Source organism: Colias eurytheme, chromosome 1 (genome assembly GCF_061535395.1).
Source record: "Colias eurytheme isolate Ceu_HAF_F1 chromosome 1, ilColEury1 Martin Lab GWU primary, whole genome shotgun sequence".
Lineage (NCBI taxonomy): Eukaryota > Metazoa > Arthropoda > Insecta > Lepidoptera > Pieridae > Colias > Colias eurytheme.
In genome coordinates, this window is record NC_142980.1 from 9,422,575 (window position 1) to 9,441,406 (window position 18,832).

The following is an 18,832-nucleotide window of genomic DNA, read 5'->3' on the forward strand; positions in this document are numbered from 1 at the left end:
ATCCATTTATTATGATGGTTTGTTCCTGTCTTTTCATATTTTGTTTGCATATAATAATTATTATTATACCTACTCGTAACAGCTTTTTTATTATGAGTGAAGCTAAAATGTCTAGCACAGAGCAAGTAATATCGTAATTATAGTTAATTTTAACCTCTCCAATCTCCATACATCCCTAAAAACTTGTAAATTCAAAAGTAGACCGTAGTTTTCGTAAACAATCAATAAATGAATACGTACTTAAGTACGTACTATCATCATTATATTATCTATTTTTATTTACTTATTCCAAATGTTATGTTTAAGAAATCATTAAAAATATTATGAAGAAACGATTCCCTGATTGATTTCATATTTTAATATAAGTACATATTCTAAATTATTAAACAACAATAAGTAATAATAATTTATGAATAAGTTACATAAAATTTGTTAATTTATTTTATCTATGAACTTTTTTTTACGTTTTTATCTTGTTTTTTCTGTGTTTTTTTTTAAATGTTGGTACTACCCGGTACTACCGGTACTACCATTTGATTTTAGGATCTGGCAACATTCTGAGCATTTACGATGCTGAGTGCTGACATTGGTTTTATAATAATATTGTATTAGAAAAATATAAAACTAATATTTAACAACTTATTTTTATGCCATTTAAAAAAATATTATGTTTTTTTTAATATTTTGATCTTAAATATTATTTGCGGCTGTAGTCTATAGATAATCCAGGATCTGTAAACGCTTCTGCGCAACGCACCAACAAAACAATGTGAATGCAGTCAATCATTAAATTCAACATGGCTTGTTAGTGGAGGCAATCAGTTATGAATTGTTTGTTATTTTAAACATTAAGATATTAAATAAAATTATTGATTTATGTGATTATAATTCCGATTTTATTTTATTTCATCAATGGCTTTCAGTTTAGTGTATTGACTTCGTTTTTACGTTACCGCTCCGCGCAGGTGAGGTGTTATGCTTATACGAAATTGGAAAAAGATGAATGAATAAAGATACCTGGATAATTTATACTACAACAATGAACGGATATTATTTTCTCGTGGTAAATATGCAATGATTTGATGAAAGATGTATCTTCATTCTCATTGTACACGGTTCATTTTACATTCGGACCACTTCAAATTGTATGCGCATTGAGTTGACGCTTTTATCGACCGCGCTAACATCTTACAGGAATACCATTTAATCCTCTTAATACATAAGCGTAAGTCCATTTGTTTACGATAATAATCCTTTTCTACAAAACCACTTACAATGTACATTTACTTTATGTTTACTTTATAATCTCGGTACTCCTATTACATTCGCTTCGTACCTATATATATCATTTTCCCCCGATATTAACTGCGCAGATGTGATCCTGTGACCTATTTTTACCTATATTGATTTTATGATATGGAGTAAACAAGGTTAAATGTCATACATACATTCTGCTTAGCATAGCTGTGGAGATATTATCTCATATAGCATTTATCTAAAAACTTCAGAATTATTGAATTTCTTCTTCGTGTTTTATAATTTAAATCATTTAGTGCATAAATAAGTTAAATATTTTTTGTCCCAACTCCCCAAGGCCCAAGTGCTCTATTAGTTTGCTTAATTTTTTTTAAAGGTTTGTACTTACCTATATATATATCTTTGTTAATTATGTTTGTTATTTATATAGAAAATGAACATGTATTTTGAATTTGAAATAGTAATAATTAACTGCTGTGGTTATTTATCAAATGCAGACCGCAATTATGCATTACACCTTCTGTGTACCTTGTACTAAGATTTATGCCATAAATACTTTATTCATGATTCTCGCATATTATAATGTTTAATTAATACATCTTTATATAATCTTACATTATATTTGTATGGTTTGCTGATTATATGCAATAAACAACAGACAATTTGAAGTGGTAATATTTCATTCATTGAAAAATAATATCTTGGATTCATTTTGTGTCTAAATTTTTTTTCTCATTTACATTTGCTTTTCACATAGAAACTATATCTCATGGTTGGGTTGGGTTTTTATTTGAAGTAGTTGAAATTTAGATATTGTGCGTTATTAATTGCTTTATATTTTCATCGATGATTGCTAAGATCATTATAATTTTATTTATATTAGCGTTGAGGAGTTTTGGTGCCTTGATAAAACGAGTCATTTACAGGTTTTGAAGTAATAATGCTGAATTCAATATGAAGGAGATGGTAGGAGGATGCTGTGTATGCTCTGATGAGCGTGGTTGGCCCGACAACCCGCTGGTCTATTGTGACGGAAATGGGTGCACTGTTGCGGTCCATCAAGGTAGTTAAAATATGTCTTTAGAACATTTTACTTATCTTCATAGATAAAATATGAAACATTTGACATTGTAATGACATTCTGATTGCTTTGTTAAAACATTTATTCTTTTTTCAGCCTGCTATGGGATAATTGCAGTTCCCACAGGACCCTGGTTCTGCAGGAAGTGTGAGAGTCCCGAGACTAAAGGCAAAGTTGTAAGTTATTCAAATTTATATATTCTTTACCTATATTTTCCCCTCCTTTTTGGTGCAGTGTTTTGTTGTGTTACCGAACATATATTTTAAGAGCAACCTTTGCATAACCTGATTTTTTTATACAAAGAGTAATGCAATTGATACAAATCAGATATTAATTGAAATAGAGATCAGAAGAATTTGCTAATAAGAATAAGGAATATAGAAAAGTACATTGTAATCTAAACAGTAGCGAGATGTTTTAGAATTCTCTAATGTTTCATTTTTATGTTCAGACAGGAAATGGTGACAGTTTTAAATTGTTTTTTCTTCACAGAGATGTGAGCTTTGTCCATCGAAGTCGGGTGCTCTAAAGAGGACAGACACCGGTGGATGGGCTCATGTTGTGTGCGCTCTGTACATACCCGAAGTGAGATTTGGCAATGTAACATCTATGGAGCCAATCGTGTTGCGACTTATACCCCCAGAACGGTATAACAAGGTAATATATCATGTTTTTAATTGTCATTTTTTTTAAACTGAGAAATCTATACTTCTATACTAATTATTATTTATTTTTATTGTTAATATTATAAAGAGGAAAGGTTTGTATGTATGGTTTTCACGCATAAACTACTGGACCGATTTTGATGAAATTTGGCACAGATAATCTTTAGACCCTGAGAAAGAACATAGGCTACCTTTTATTGCGAAATATTTACCACGGGCGAAGCCGGGGCGGACCGCTAGTCTTAAATATTTTCATTTTTGGGTTAAAAAATAAATAAATTAAATAAATAAGGATACAAGAGTCATAATTTGGGAAAATTACATGATATTTTGTTTAAAATATAATTTTTATTGTTTTGTTAACATTTTTATCTTATATTGCCCCTAGACTTGCTACATCTGTCAAGATTTGGGCAAAACGCATCGCGCCAATGCTGGTGCTTGCATGCAGTGCAACAAATCTGGTGAGTACTAGTTTATTATTGATTTTTAAGGACAGTTGTTCTTAGGCAGTCCATTTGATAATAGAATATGGTCATTTGTCAGGGAAAAGTAACATCTTTAGTTAATCTATCAAATTATTGCAAGTTATTCTGGTTTTAGTACCATTTTAAGTGGGTTTCACGAGTATGAATTTAAATATGTTTTGACAAAAAGTCTAGATTTAGGCATTATCTAATAAAATTTAAATAATAATATACCCTATTGAACATTGAAAAACATAATTGATATATTGATAAAACCACTACAATGTTGTTGGCAAGCAATCCTCAAATCAGATTTGAAATTTGTATGGTATTGTCATATATTATGAAAAGAAGAGGTCATTGTCGAAAACCTTATGCTATTAATAGCTTTTCTTTAAAATATTGATCTTGGGTTAAGATCTACATAATATATTTTTTATTACCAAATTTAAATAGACTTTATGTCTCATAAAATGATTGAATACATACATGAAAGAGATTATTGTTTTTATGACTTATTGTGGAATTCCATTGATGCAAAATGCCATAGAACTTTAGAAGAGATTGATATAGAACATGTAAACGCACTAATAACACTCTGAAAACTGAATGCAACTACGCAATTCTTAACAACCAGCTGAAAAATTCAAAGGAGTTTATAAAAATTGACTCTACATTAATAACAAAGGTTTTTAACACACTCTCATTAGCTTCTCCTCTATGTTTGTATATAAACAACTCCGTTATACTCGATTTTGTATTCTTATCTAGGATTGGTGACAATAATTACATGAGTTTAAGCATATTGTTTAGTTATCTTAACTGTATCAATTGTATTTTTTTTCTTATTCGCATTTCTTGAATACTCTTTGGAAGAGGTACGCTGACTCCTGACATACAGGTTTTTACCTAGTTTGGGAGTCAGAGACTTCAATATTACAAAATGTAAAATCTTTTGTCAATAAAGATTTTTTATTTATTATATTACTTTACTAGCTGTTGCCCGCAGCTTCGCTTGCGTGGAAAAGATAAATTTTCATGGTATAAGTTTTCATCCCCAATTTTAGGTACCCCTTTAGGGGATGAATTTTCTAAAATCCTTTCTTAGGGGACGCCTACGTTATGACATCTACCTGTATGCCAAATTTCAGCCCGATACGTCCAGTGGTTTGGGCTGTGCGTTGATAGATCACTATATCAGTCACCTTTGAGTTTTATATATACATATATATATATATATATATAGATTTGTACTTATTTAAAGTTTTTTCCACAGGATGTCGCCAGCAGTTCCACGTGACTTGCGCTCAGGCGCTCGGTCTCTTGTGCGAGGAGGCTGGTAACTATCTGGACAACGTGAAGTACTGCGGATATTGCCAGCATCATTACAGCAAACTGGTGAGTTCATATTGACTACATTAATTTTGATTATTATAACATTTTATAAGAGTTTGAATTTTACACATTAGATTAATGATAGCGATGGTTAAACTCCAAATCAATAAATAATTTTAAATATAAGTATGAACTATATTTATTACAGGAGTTTTATCTTTCGTATATTTTTATTCGTCTGCATCATCTTTCCATTCATGTCATGTATTATTTGTGTATTTTAATTATTTGTAGCTCTGGCCACTGAAAATTTGTGTTGCAACTTCGGCTGAGTAGCTTCCTTCTTTGACTCCTTTTTTGTTTGGTTTTCTTCATATTTTTGTTTTAATTGTATTGTTTTGTCTTCATTGAATTATTTTGTTTCAATTGTATTGTCATGTTTTAATTGTATTTTTTTTTGTTCCTTCTTGTGGAGTCCAATGTTGCAACTGACTTCAAAAAAAGCAGGTTGTTCTCAATTCGACTGTATAATTTCGTATTTCTTACCGCAGTGGCAAAAGCTTCGACTGGGTGAACAGATTTTGATGATTATTTTTGTTATTGAAAGTTGGTTGGTACCTTCCGTGGCGCATTAAAATTTGGATTACTTCTGTTTCAGTTGACGAGAAAACAGTTTGATTATTTAGGTTTTTCTAGTTGTTGATAGCAAACTGTTTTGAATTTGCAATTTTTATACAGAATATAAATTGTCAGTCAGTCGTTTCGCAGCTTCACTTGTGGTATACAGGGTGTAATCGTTAAGTGTGCACAGGCGATTATTCCGTAACTATTGCAGATATCAAAAAACTTTATACTGACATCGAAAGCCCTTTACCTAATGAGTAAAATGACAACAATAACTTTTTAAAAATAAAACGGGAAATATGCAATTAAACTTTGGACAGGGTTATACGATTTTGATGATTCCTTTTTTTATTTGAAATCTAAATGCCTTTCGGTTAGTGTATTGTTCGTTCCATTATCGCCATTTCAATTTTGTCCAGTTCCATTTCAATATTTTTGTTATAAAATAATGATTCTAACATAATATAGTTTATTTCTCCACTATGATGTTAAAAGCGGTAAAAGTATAGGTTTGCCAAATCTTAACCAATACGTGTTTACGTTGAAAGTATTCAATTACTGCTCAAATACTGCGGTGATATAACAATGTACCGAAAATGTTGAAGAACTTCCACATTTATTACATTAACAACGACGTGAATGATGGAGATATCTATTATCCTTATTTATTATTATTAGTAGGTACATTATGAATGTGAAAGTGTATTTATTTGTTAAGATTTTCTTTTATGTTTAGATATATGTATAGGACAAATCCTAGGTACTAAATTAAAAAATAGTAATAGGTAAATTACGGTCTATAGAGACCCTAATTTTTGAAATCTCTATCTAATTTTAGAAATACCTACTATACGCTTTTCATGAAGAGTTTCTATGAATTGAAATAAAAAAAATGGCTCAAGTGCGTGTCGGATTCAAGACACTGAAGGTTCTGTATATTTGTACGCTAAAGCAATATTAATTAAAGAGCAAGACCAAACCAAACAAAAAAAAATTGGTCATCCATCCAATTTGTGACCTGAGAAACCGTTGCTTAACCTGGATTTTTTTATTTGTCACTAGTGGTCATTTCAGGCTATTGCAAGTTTATTAATTTGACGCAATAAGAATTATATCACGATATCATATGGGGGAAAGTGCTCTATGTGTATTAGATGCTCTTTTATTTTTTAACTACACACTACTAACATAGAATACAAAAGAACACATATAATAAAATATATGACTCCATTAAAAATACATACATATATGTAACGGGAAAATCTTATGTTCGAAACTTTGAAGCTTTCATCGCGATTATCGCGGAGATAGTCACACGGACAATTGAAACCCATCCATCCAATGTATTGGTCTGCGGGGAATTTGATGGGGGACACATGAGCGGTCTTTTTTAGACAATTAACTTTGTGTAACGATTTTGCGTAGGGTCAACCGGGGCAAATGCAACTAAAAAATAACAAGTGTCAAGTTTGATCGGTTGCAGTTATCTCCTTTTATATTTGGTCATTTATTTGACCCATTTAGTGATTTTTGTATTTATTCAAGATTATTTTCAACCAATCAAGCAATACAGTAGTCTTATAAATAACTGGTAGTGAGAATATTTCCTAAAATTGGTAGAAAAAGTTACATTAACCCCTAGTCGGGGGTAAATGCAACTAACTGCCATAGCTCTTCTTCTATTTCATATAAAACAACGAATATAGAATATATTTATGAGATTTCATGTTATTCATAGGATTTTGAACTGGATTACCGTGTAGCAAGAACGAGTTTTCAGGAAAAATCTTATTTTTCTGATTGTGGGGCAAATGCAACTATTTGTTAGAGAATTAGTGTGGGGAATGCAAAAAACTTATTCATCGATATATTTTTATTATTCTATATATATATATACAATAACGTTATCTATACAATAACGTTGCGATCGTAGATGGCGCCGCATTATTTAGAGGAAAAACTCATGTACCTACTTTGATTTACCACTTTAAATCGTAACAAAAAAAATAACAGTGTACTACCTACTAAGTCAATTTTAGTTTTTGGTCAGAACAAATAATATTCTTTGTGTTAAATATTGTTAAAAACGTAAACCAAACAAAATACGTTTATTAGTTAATCAACCGTTTACTAAAAATTACTTGAACAATCACAGAACTATCCTACCTATCGTTTTTAGTTACTTATATTCTTTAACCACGCTTTATCTAATTTGAATTTTACTTATGAACCCGTCTCTGGGTATAATATCGAAGAAATAATCGATGGTTCTTCTTTAATTAATCATAAAGAAAATATATATTTTGACTACCAAGAAGGATACATAATAAAAATATCGACACTGTCACATCACTAGTGTTTTTAGTTTCATACAAAAATATAAGGGGCTATTGTAACTAACCTCACAGTTGCAATAACCCCACAGTGAAATTTTCATGAGGCAATTGTAACTGCATCAATAACACAAAATAGAGTCAACTAACGCACTAAAAATATAAATGAAATATGCTTAACGGCTTGTGATAATCGCGTCCAATCAAAAACACCTGCAAAAAATCACAACTAAACAATTTTTTTGTCTGCAAAACTCGACACCTGTTTTTACGCACACCAACTTCAAAATAGCGGTTTGACACAATGGCCTATCAATCAAATAGTTTTCATCGTAGGGGCACCATCTATTACTTGTAAGATTTATTAGTCGTTGAGCTATTGAATCATAGGTGGCGATTTATTACAACAACTCTAATAAATTAGTTATGATAACTAGTTGCCATAGCCCCATAGTTGCATTTGCCCCGGTTGACCCTAGTTAGCTTTTTAGAAAATAGGGTATATACCCAACTGCGGCATATATCCCGTATTTACCCTAGATAGAGACATTATAGACTTTTTTACTGCGGTAAAAAACTTTTGACTTTGCGGTTGAAGCCTCTGACGGAAAGCTACCATTTATTATCATCAGCACAAAGCCCCCATTTTAAAATTGCGTCCAATATCTTAACCGGTTAAGTTCATTGCAATATGTATAGTATACAGCGTGGAATTTGATAATGAAATGTTTACTTTGAGTAAAATTTTCAATCGACGGTATTAAGAGTACGATCCCTTCAGGTGACATTACAAAGTTCCACCCTGTATATTATATACGTTCGCGTCGTTCACGGGATGTTGAATGTGCAGAAAAAGGGCGGTAATGTGAAGACCATACCGCCGTACAAGCCGGTGTCGCACGACAGCCAGTCGAGCGACTCGAGCGGCGAGAAAGAGGGCGACGCTTCGCCTATGGCCACTGGTAGCGGCACTCCCACGCACACCGCCAAGTCGAAAGGGGTATGTCGATTTACCTGTCAAAGTTGTATGACCATTAGTTGACTTAACATATGAAGTATAAATCATGGTAGCACCCCCGTATTGATGACATGCCTTCAAATTTCATACAAATAGCTGACAATTTTCGTTTTACACACACTTTATAGGTGTAACTAGAGTACCTTATGGGGCAACTGTGCGCGTGAAGCCTATTTTAATTAAAAATAAAATCTAATTAATTATTAGTTAAATTTGAAGCTTTTCGGGGTAAGGTCGTTTGAACGTGCGGGGATGAGGAGTGTCGCTTCTATATAAAATAGTGTAGTTTCCAACTACCCACACGTGCTATGGTCTTGTTTTATGAAACCGGGTCACACGATTCTTAGTAACTGAGTTATAGTGAGAAAAATTAATACTGTACATGATTCTAATGTTATTTTTATTTGCAGCCCGGACGGAAGACATCCCACTCAACGTCGGCCTCTAACAAGGGGACACCGGGCTCCGGCAAAACTCCCTCGCACTCTTCTCAGTCACAGGGTGAGTGATTTTATTTTTATAATTAATTAATTGTTTCTCATAATTATTTGCTTTAGGAATAAACTAATGGGAGCAAAGATGTGGGTGGGAGGTGGAGCATCGAGCTTTGCGCAAAATGCCTCGTGTCAGATGTTATGTCTATGAATTAGTTTTTGCTTCAAAGAGCCGCAAACATGTATACTTGCTTAAGGGGAATGCCCATTAAATGCGTGAAATGTACAGAAACTATAACTAGCGCAAAAATGATTTTTAAAATAAAACAAAAATAATGATACGATTTTTTATTGCCTATACAACTATAAGTTTATCAACCATGGATGTTTGAAATGAAATGTCATATCACTTTCATTGTTGACTCTTTTCGTTTGTTATTTTAATTTTTAATGTTTACCAATTACTTATATCTGTTATGGCTATTGTTTTTCTTATTACACAATTCCTGGATGATTTTTATAATTATTACTAAAGTTTTTAGACTATATAATAATAATTGATAATAGTTGTGGTATATCTTAAACGCTTATAATAAATAATCAAGATAAAAGGTAGATATAATAAGTTTTATGTACCTTTAGATTAAAATAAAGCTCTATTTAAATCTAGACTAGAAGAGGAAAGTTAAGAACGGGTGAATACCTTTTTTAAAATAGGTAGGTGCAGTGTTTTCGAAGATGCGAACATATTTACACTTTTTAATTTACTACCGACAATTATTTTCTTTTCGTCTTTCCTGAGTAAATCAATATTAAATCTGTGCAGAATTCTGTTATTTTATGAGCAATAGAAAATAAACTTGTGTAATGTGTAAATAACCTTTGATTAAGAAAGAAATAATTAATTGATTTATTTATTTATTTCAATAACCATCTTTGATGAACAAATTAAAAATATAATATTTTCCAAAATATTAGATACAAATTCTGAAAGCAGAATGAGGTTTGGTTAATTTAATATGACGATTTTCACTAGGTACTAATATAGAGTAAATCCTGAAAAAGGTTTGATTCATTTAAAGTGGGGCAAAAGTACATGTATGTAATTATGTAAAAGTACTCTGGAAAATAGGACGAACAGGACGACGACTCCGTTTACCTTGCGACAATATACTATACCTATTCAAGATATATTATAGGATTTTTTGACGTGACTACGTCTTATAATTCGATAGAGCCGGCTGCACGCACGAAAAAACATGACTCATGCGGCGTTACCTCGCTCTGAGCCGCGTCATAGGCTTGAAGTGCAAGTGAGAGCGCGGAACGAGCGACAATTTTTTTTTAGAAAGAAAGAACCAACGAATGTAACACCGTAAACTAATATTTAAATTAAAAATAGACTGTAGCGCTACATAAATATATCACAAATCGTTATATTATTGTAATGAAATACTCTCGTTAAATGTATTCAAACGTAACAAATACAGGTAAATGCACCGTATTTCCAGTAATTAGGTTGTTTGTATGAACGGCTTAATTAGTCCCGGTATCGAAATCACACACGCGTCGGAAAGTAAAGCTCGCTTTTGCGATCAATCCCTCCGCTACATCTGATTCGTCTCATTAGGGATGAGACGCAAAAGTATTGCTTTATAAAATACAAATTCACTACTATCCCTCTCTCAACCCGCGGAGGGTTATAATACTCTCGGGTACAATACTATTTTCGGCAAATTTGCGTACTCATTATAATTGATTGCTCTTTACGAATTCTGGGGCCGTAGTCTGGACATTTGTCGATATTTATATGGATAAACTAATTCAAAGTCCAGTCTTCAGCAATAAAAATGATGTCGCTTAATACCTCTCCCTAATTCGATGGAAGTATACTGAATGGATAAAATTTGTTTATAATTTTTATTCTTCGCAAAACTTTCCGTAATACTTCAAAATATTTATAGAATAATCGCCTTGTAGTAATGCATTTTTATCTAAATTAATAACATCATTATTTCAATTCCGTAGATAAATGAAAAATAAATAAAATATAGATTTCATGGATTTGGAAAATCATTTCTTTGCAACACATTCGAATATTGTCAAAACAAATTATTCTTTGACATTGTCAATCGTTATGATACCAAGGGAGTTCTATGATCTCGACAAGATCTCGATAACATACGGTTTGTGTGGGTTTGTAGATATGGTTGATAATATCGATATAAAAAATTATAGATTACTAGCAAACCCGGCGAACTCCGTTTCGCCACCAGAGACACCTTTTCTTTGCTATAAACCTCACCGAGCCCGAGACCTTCCCAACGAATGCAAAACCGTGGAAATCGGTTCGTGCGTTCTGGAGTTATAGCGTCAGTGGAGTATAGGGACAAAGAAAACGACTTTGTTTTATACTATGTAGTGCTCAAGCAGATTGATATTTTCTTAAGATATTTGTTATCCAATAGATTTATAGGATTTTTAAGAACACAATTAAAAATTATCCTCTTGAAAACACAAAATTTATATTTATTTTGATAGAAATATTATTTTGATCGATTGATGTCAATTGTCAAAAAAGTAAATAAAGAGATCACTTTGATACATGGAATTTTTGATTTCATGAATATGTAATAAATAGAACATTAATTAAACGATTGATATAAAAAATATCGAATTTTATTAAAATTAAATTAACTGCCATGTTTTTTGTGCATAACATTATTTTTTATTTTTTCATATGCAATTGCAATTATGCGAAAATTAATATAACTAATTTTAATTTACTATATATTCCCTAAAACCGAGGTAAATTTCTTGGTAAAAGAACACTAAATTTTTTAGGTCCATACTATAGTTACTGAAAATCGTTAGTTACCGACCGATTTCGGTCGAGATCGATGTCGAGACTACCGATCCTGATTTAGTATCTCATGTAACTATTTCGTGAAAGTATATTTAAAATAACGTTTTTCCAGTTAAAATATTTGTAGCAAGCAATGTGTACGAAGTATATTGAATAACGTATATAAAAGGATAACGTAAAAACGGCTTAACTCGGAACTGGTTTGAATCCATTAAGCAATGTCCGAGCACGTTGAGAGCTAACAATTTCATTAAAACTAACAATTGAATAATCGCCGCATCTTAAATTTCAAATTAATCGCGTAAAATCAAACATGAGTATAGCGATAATTAAGGGCGTATACAAGGGAGCAGCGAGCCCCTCCTCTACCGCCCTCTGAGCACGCCTGATCTCTCTATTCGCCCCTCCCTTACTCACAAAACAGATCGTAGCTGAATCCTAAACATTCTAGTCGGGCCCTTCAAACACTGAGCTGGATCTAGCGTTGAACCTTAGTCCAACTTTGAGTCGCGAATCGCGAGCTTTCGGTCGCGAGTGTCGATCCAACTTTAAAATATCGTTCGGAGATTAAGGTGACATTTTTAATACTTGCTATTAATATTGCGAATTAAAATTATTAGAAAATAATTATTATTTTTTGTAATTTATTTGAATTATACATGCTTTTGCGAAATTAATAAAAATTAAAGTAGAATGTCAATGGCGAATAATATCCTAAATAGAGCCTTGAGACTGAATATGCCCATCTTAGTGCATTTTTTCAACCCAATTTTCGAATTGTAAAAAATAAATCATTGTTAATGCTGAAATTTAAAAATTAATTAAATCACAATTATAATATTACTACTGATATCAATAGTAATTAATTTAATTGAAAGTAGCTGCAAATAAATTATAAAACGTATCATAAAAATAAAAAAATAAAACACAAATATTTTATTTATTAATTTTCCAATAATTTGGACATTCGAAACTAACTGATTATTCCTGCAGTTCATTCCGTTTAATATATTCGACCAAGAACCTGATACTTAGCTTCAATCATTATTTTTTAATTAAAACAAAATCCATGAAGAAATATTTCTAACAACTTTTCAGAAGTTTTTTCTTAGAACTTTTCTCTTAAGAGGTTTTCATATTTTATCGGCGTTTTAAATAAAATCTTGACTTATTAAGGTATAAAAAAAGGTTTTTATTTTTATTAAGATTTTAAAATTTTAAAGAATAGAATGTTCTACTTGAGATAGATATTGTACATTGCTATGAACTCGGCTCTTCATAAAAAAATATTTTTCAAATATTAATGTTTATTTTTTGAACGGAGAATTTTATCACAAACTGATATTTAGAGACGAAAAAGATTATATCCAAAGTTAATACTGAGTCAACGTTTTATTACAACCTACTCGCGTTAAAATATGACGGTTCTTTTTTATATCTTGGTAAGTATGTTTTTTCAATCATCGCATTTTTCTGCGATGTAAGCCAACATATTTTTACAAACTAGAGGTGATGTCTGATATTTGAACGTTAATTAGTAAAATACTTTCATAAATAGCTTCCGCCCAACGAGCTAAGATTAATTTTTTCATTTAATTACTTTGGTACCGGAACCAAGATGCGAAAACAATTTTATGTAATAGTATTTAGGGCCGATTTTTCAATGCTTGGATAAAACTTATCCGTCCAAGAAAGTATTACACGATAATATTAAAATGTCACGTAAACTGTCAAATACGGGCAATTAGAATACGTTTTTAAAATGATAGTTTTATACATTATTCGACGAATAAGTTTTATCCAAGCATTGAAAAATCGGCCCTTAATGTTAAATTAGTCAACATACCTTCGAGAAAATAATTATTGACGTTACTTATAATTTTTCTCGTTTAAAATATTGTTAAATTATTTTGGACTTGGCAAATACTTTACAGTAGTCTTGCAGGAAGAGAATTACTATTTATAATGAAATTACTTCTGCATGATTTCTCTTAACAAATTTCAAATCGCGTTTCATTTTGAACAAATGGAAAAAAAATATCTTCAAAAAAGAGTAACTATGTACTCGAATTTCTTGCCGATTCTTCTCGCTAGTGACTTTTCGAATCGGTGCAGCCGATAATTAAAAAAAAATAATTTTTAAAAACTATTCGTAAACGCATCAAAGAATAAAAAAGTTATAAGTTTGATTATGATAAATAATAAAAATAATAAAATACGCTTCCTATACTTACTTTAAAAAGTCTAATATATAATACATAATTTAATTTAACACAAATTTAAAATCAATCAAGTTAATTGGAATTTTTTATCGAAATTTTTATAAAATTAATATAATGTGGATAGATCAAATATTAAAATTCAAAAGGTGATGTTTCAGTTTCTAGTTTATTTTGTCTTATAATTTTTACTCATAAAATACTTATACTTTCTAGACAACCAGTAACGGAAATGTAGAATACAAAATATTTATTTGCTCTTAATCTGAAAAATTGCTTTGAAATCCAAGAATCGGTATACTAAATGTCCCTTACCTAAGTATACTACGTCAGTACTCATTATTGTACTGTGTCTAATTGTCCACACATGCTAGACGCTTGTCCCGAGACCGCCGGGGCTCACCCGGGATGAAAACGTAACAAAATATAACTTATATATAACTCACGGAAAATGTAACTTTCTGCTGGTGAAAGCATTTTTGTAATCGTTCCAGTAGTTTTGTGTAAAACATTACAAACATACATACAAAATCACAAATGTTTTCTCTTTATTATATTAGTTAAGATAATAAATAATTAATCAGACCATGTCTGTTCATACATATTTTTTAAAAGTTTTTTAAGATTTGCGTAGTTTAAATAGGTTTTTGGAAAAACAGTTGACAAAAATATGCATAAAAAATCATAGGTAGGATTTGCGAAGAGGTAAATAAAAAGTTGTAGTCCACGCGAACAGAAACTAGAGCCTTATTAATAAGCGGATTATTGGTTACTGTAATCATTAGAAATATCCCTGTAATTTAACGCAAAGCGTACGTTCGTTATAAATGAAGGATTCAAGGATTTTTTATGGTTTATGATATGAAATGATAAATGAGAGTAACGTATATATGATTTAAATCTATGATGCTATTAATTATATGAGATAAATTGTCGATAATCGTTCCGACTTTATAAAATCAATCCAAATAAAAATGCTAACTTATTTTCTAAAGAAATAAAATAACATTATCTTAAATACGAAAAGAGTTTAAATTTTAATCTTTAAACAGAATAATACTTTCACACATCACAAGACCGACCTTACATTTGAATATAAAGTTATTACTTATTACACATGAGAGCACAATACATAATGCACAACATACCTTGAATGATTTTTAAATTTAATACCGAAGCATTTTTTACAGAAAATTCAATCACTCTGACCGCGACATTGAATATCATCTTATGAAATTGTAAACTTAGAATATGCGAGGGTTGCTTTTGTGTAATAAGGGTCAGCTCACACCGAGACGCGACGCGGCGCGACGCTGCGCGCACATTTTTCATAGAGCGACTCAGAATATACTTTATTCACTACACGAAAAGATACACATTGCTACGCCGCGAGGCACCTCGAGGCGCAGCGCTGCGTGGTGCAACGTAATCTGAATTCTCACAATGTAATGTGTATCTTTTCGTGTAGTGAATAAAGTATATTCTGAGTCGCTCTATGAAAAAAGTGCGCGCAGCGTCGCGCCGCGTCGCGTCTCGGTGTGAGCTGACCCTAAGATGAAAATATGAATATGTTCAGAAATAGTTTAGTTATTGCATGTTCGTCTTGACTTTTAGATACATTACTAGAGAAATGTTATTGTATTATTAATCCGATTTGACTTTCGCAATCGTTCGATGAAATTATAGAACCGTTTCTGAAGATTACGAAAATTAATAACAGTTCATCAAATTTTCAACGTTGAGGGTTTATCCATTTAATAGGATTATATTAATACTTTATTTTAATTGGTACTAAGACAGTGCGCGCCCGAGCAACTTTGTCTCCGCAACTATTTTGTCTCTCCTCCCATGAGCTAGTATGAAGGTGCGCGCACGTAGCGACGCAACTCCCCATACAAATTGACGGGAGAGACAAAATAGTTGCGGAGACAAAGTTGCTCGTGCGCGCTAGCTCTAAGAGCTATTACGCACTGTCGACCACTGTTGTTAGTGTGACTTACTATAGTTTAAATAGGGGCTTGCGCACTTAGTCGTCAGTCGTCCAGGAGTAAGTCCAGTCGCCGGCGACTGAGTCGCCGGCGACTGGTCGACAGTGCGTAATAGCTCTAAGAGTTTTTAATATACCTATAGGTAGAAAAAATCGGGAAAATTAACTGAAATTTAAATCGGTTGTTACCAATATTAGTTATGATCAACTCGAACAGTTTGGATTGTAAAGAAAAATTTCGTTGAAACCTTAAAAATTTACCAATATATATATATTTTTTCTAATTTTACATAAAAACTTCAATCATTCATTCAATCATTAATTCGACGAAGCCTTTATCAAAGAGAGCTAAGCTTCTAATTAAACGACTGAATAAGATACTTATTTCCTACGTATTCATTATAATTTTCCTCGTATTTTCAATATCACTTTTTTTAATCTTAAAATTGTTTCCTGTTGGGGTCCATTGGCAATTAGACAAGAAGAAGCCATCTCCGAACCGCAGAGGCTCTTCTACCGGCGAGATGGGTGGCGGCAGCAAGACCAACACCCCGGCCCCTTCGCCCCAGCACACCACTGATATTCAGGGGCAGAAAGGTGCGTAACTAGGGAATTACATTGATGTAGTTTTGTTGGGTTGATTTTTTTGCAATAATGGGATATTGTTCGTGTGTAGAAGTCGGTGCGAAGAGCAAGACTAGCACCCCTGCTCCGTCGCCTCAGCGCACTCCAGAACCTGTGCAGGAGCAAACTAAAGGTTAGTTTATTTTCTCAATTCATCATCATACTTTTGTTCTCTATTAAATGCAGTATATTGCATGACTCGTACAATATACGTACACACAAATACAAGATTGCGTTAGTTATTTTTGAAAAGCTTATTTTACGGGGATAATACATTACAAAAAAGGGAAAATTTACAATTAGCATCGCTTTTCCCATTTCCCCCTAGCACGTGGCACTGAACACAGACACACAAACAACACAAAAGAGGAATTACAAAGTCCCTCGCGTTTTCCAACGGTGCCTTGGTTTCCTAAGGTTTCCTAAAGGCTTCTAAAAGGGGCCGCTTATAATGTTATACATCAAAGGAGAGGTAACAAATGCCCGCACGTTTCTCAGCCTCGGGTAGCACGACACCAGGCGGTACGAAGGTGCCGGCGCCTGCCGCGTCGCCGACTGCGAAGCCGGTGGAGCCGGTCGGAGTGATCAGCTCGGTTGCGTCCGCGACAGCGACGGCAACTGCGGCTACTATCACCCCGCCGCCCACGAGGTATGATAGGTTTGGAACTTTAGGAATAGGGAGGTGTTTTTCTGGTCGTTTACGGTTTATTCAGGAAGTGTGCTGTGTGACGTATAAAAGTTTTAATTTATAATGAAAATGTAAATAAATTATTAGGTACATTTGATTAAGTTACCCTTATTAAATTTTGCCATACATACACTTCCGATGTGTGAAGTCTAATTTCAAGTCCATTTCAAAACAACAAATGCGGAAATTTTCCCAATTTTACTTCAACTAATTTAAATTAAACAGCACACTAAAATATAACATATCCATATTTCTATTCACATTATTTTTTTTAATCCAATTCCCTCTTGAACTGAAATAAAGTCTAAATGTACAAAACACATCACGTTTATCAGCGCTTCCTCTGCGACATCGGTGGTGCAAGTGGCGACGTCGAAGCCGACCTCCTACCCTGAGTCGGTCATCACCAACACTGACGCGGTCGAGACCAAACAGACCAAGAAGCGCAAGGCCATGTCGGCCGCCAACACGCCGACACCGACCGACTTCACGCCGACACCGCCGCCGCAAATCCCACCGCCGCCGGTAAGTGACCGACATTATCGCGTGTATCGGTGAATCACGGTTTCAGGATTAAAACTCAAACTTGATTTGCACCATATCATGTTGGCAGTCAGCTGTGGAGAAGGAGCCAAGCACAAGTTCAACGCTGATCCGGCAATGCGATGATCGTATATCGTCCGCTACAGTGCGTAATTGATGTTTACCATTTCAAAATTTTCAGTGTGAATTTTTCAAGTGCGGTTCCGTTGATGAATGTGAGCAATGCAAAAATGGTAAAGCCGATTTTGCTCTCAATTAAAGCTTCGCTCTATTCAAAGTACGAATGCGCTGAGCGGAAAATGAAACGACAACAAGCTGCGTACGACGGCAGACAGTGTCATCAATACAGATAACTAATCTAAGTTTGTACATATAACTCTGCACACTTAAAAAATTCACCTGCATGTTGAAATACGCCATATATTAGATGAGATGCAAAAATAAAATATGTATTTTGTGTAATCGAATACTGTATCGCCTTTGTCGTATCTAGATGTTAGACTGAGTACTTAAAATAAAATCTATAAGTTTTTTTTGTATTTTATATAGCCTCCACTATCCGAGACTAGTACTCAAAATTCAAGCGGCTCTTGGGACAGCGCCCAAACAACAAACGAGCCACACGTTGATATGGAGAAAGTGATCAAAAAGGCCAGTATATTTTTTTTGTAGTTTAAAATTTAAAAACGCA

At 32.9% G+C, this 18,832-nt stretch overlaps 1 protein-coding gene across 6 annotated transcripts in view; it reads left to right on the forward strand.

The window, feature by feature from the left end:
• Positions 1 to 772: 772 nt before the first annotated feature.
• The window catches only part of Alh (coiled coil domain containing protein Alhambra), a 41,728-nt gene continuing 23,668 nt past the window's right edge, over positions 773 to 18,832 (forward strand). For 4 of the 6 annotated variants that reach the window (XM_090103863.1, XM_090103852.1, XM_090103868.1 and 1 more), the window contains exons 1-13: positions 773 to 965; positions 2,184 to 2,320; positions 2,435 to 2,514; positions 2,831 to 2,995; positions 3,392 to 3,467; positions 4,747 to 4,868; positions 8,613 to 8,762; positions 9,191 to 9,281; positions 16,764 to 16,883; positions 16,963 to 17,043; positions 17,409 to 17,559; positions 17,934 to 18,123; positions 18,691 to 18,792. In XM_090103863.1, coding sequence (XP_089959989.1) covers positions 2,212 to 2,320; positions 2,435 to 2,514; positions 2,831 to 2,995; positions 3,392 to 3,467; positions 4,747 to 4,868; positions 8,613 to 8,762; positions 9,191 to 9,281; positions 16,764 to 16,883; positions 16,963 to 17,043; positions 17,409 to 17,559; positions 17,934 to 18,123; positions 18,691 to 18,792 — 1,437 coding nt within the window. In that variant the 5' untranslated portion in view covers positions 773 to 965; positions 2,184 to 2,211. Of the gene's footprint in view, positions 1,064 to 2,183; positions 2,321 to 2,434; positions 2,515 to 2,830; positions 2,996 to 3,391; positions 3,468 to 4,746; positions 4,869 to 8,612; positions 8,763 to 9,190; positions 9,282 to 16,763; positions 16,884 to 16,962; positions 17,044 to 17,408; positions 17,560 to 17,933; positions 18,124 to 18,690; positions 18,793 to 18,832 lie in introns of all 6 variants that reach the window. The other 2 variants (XM_090103856.1, XM_090103878.1) reach the window with 2 other exon arrangements.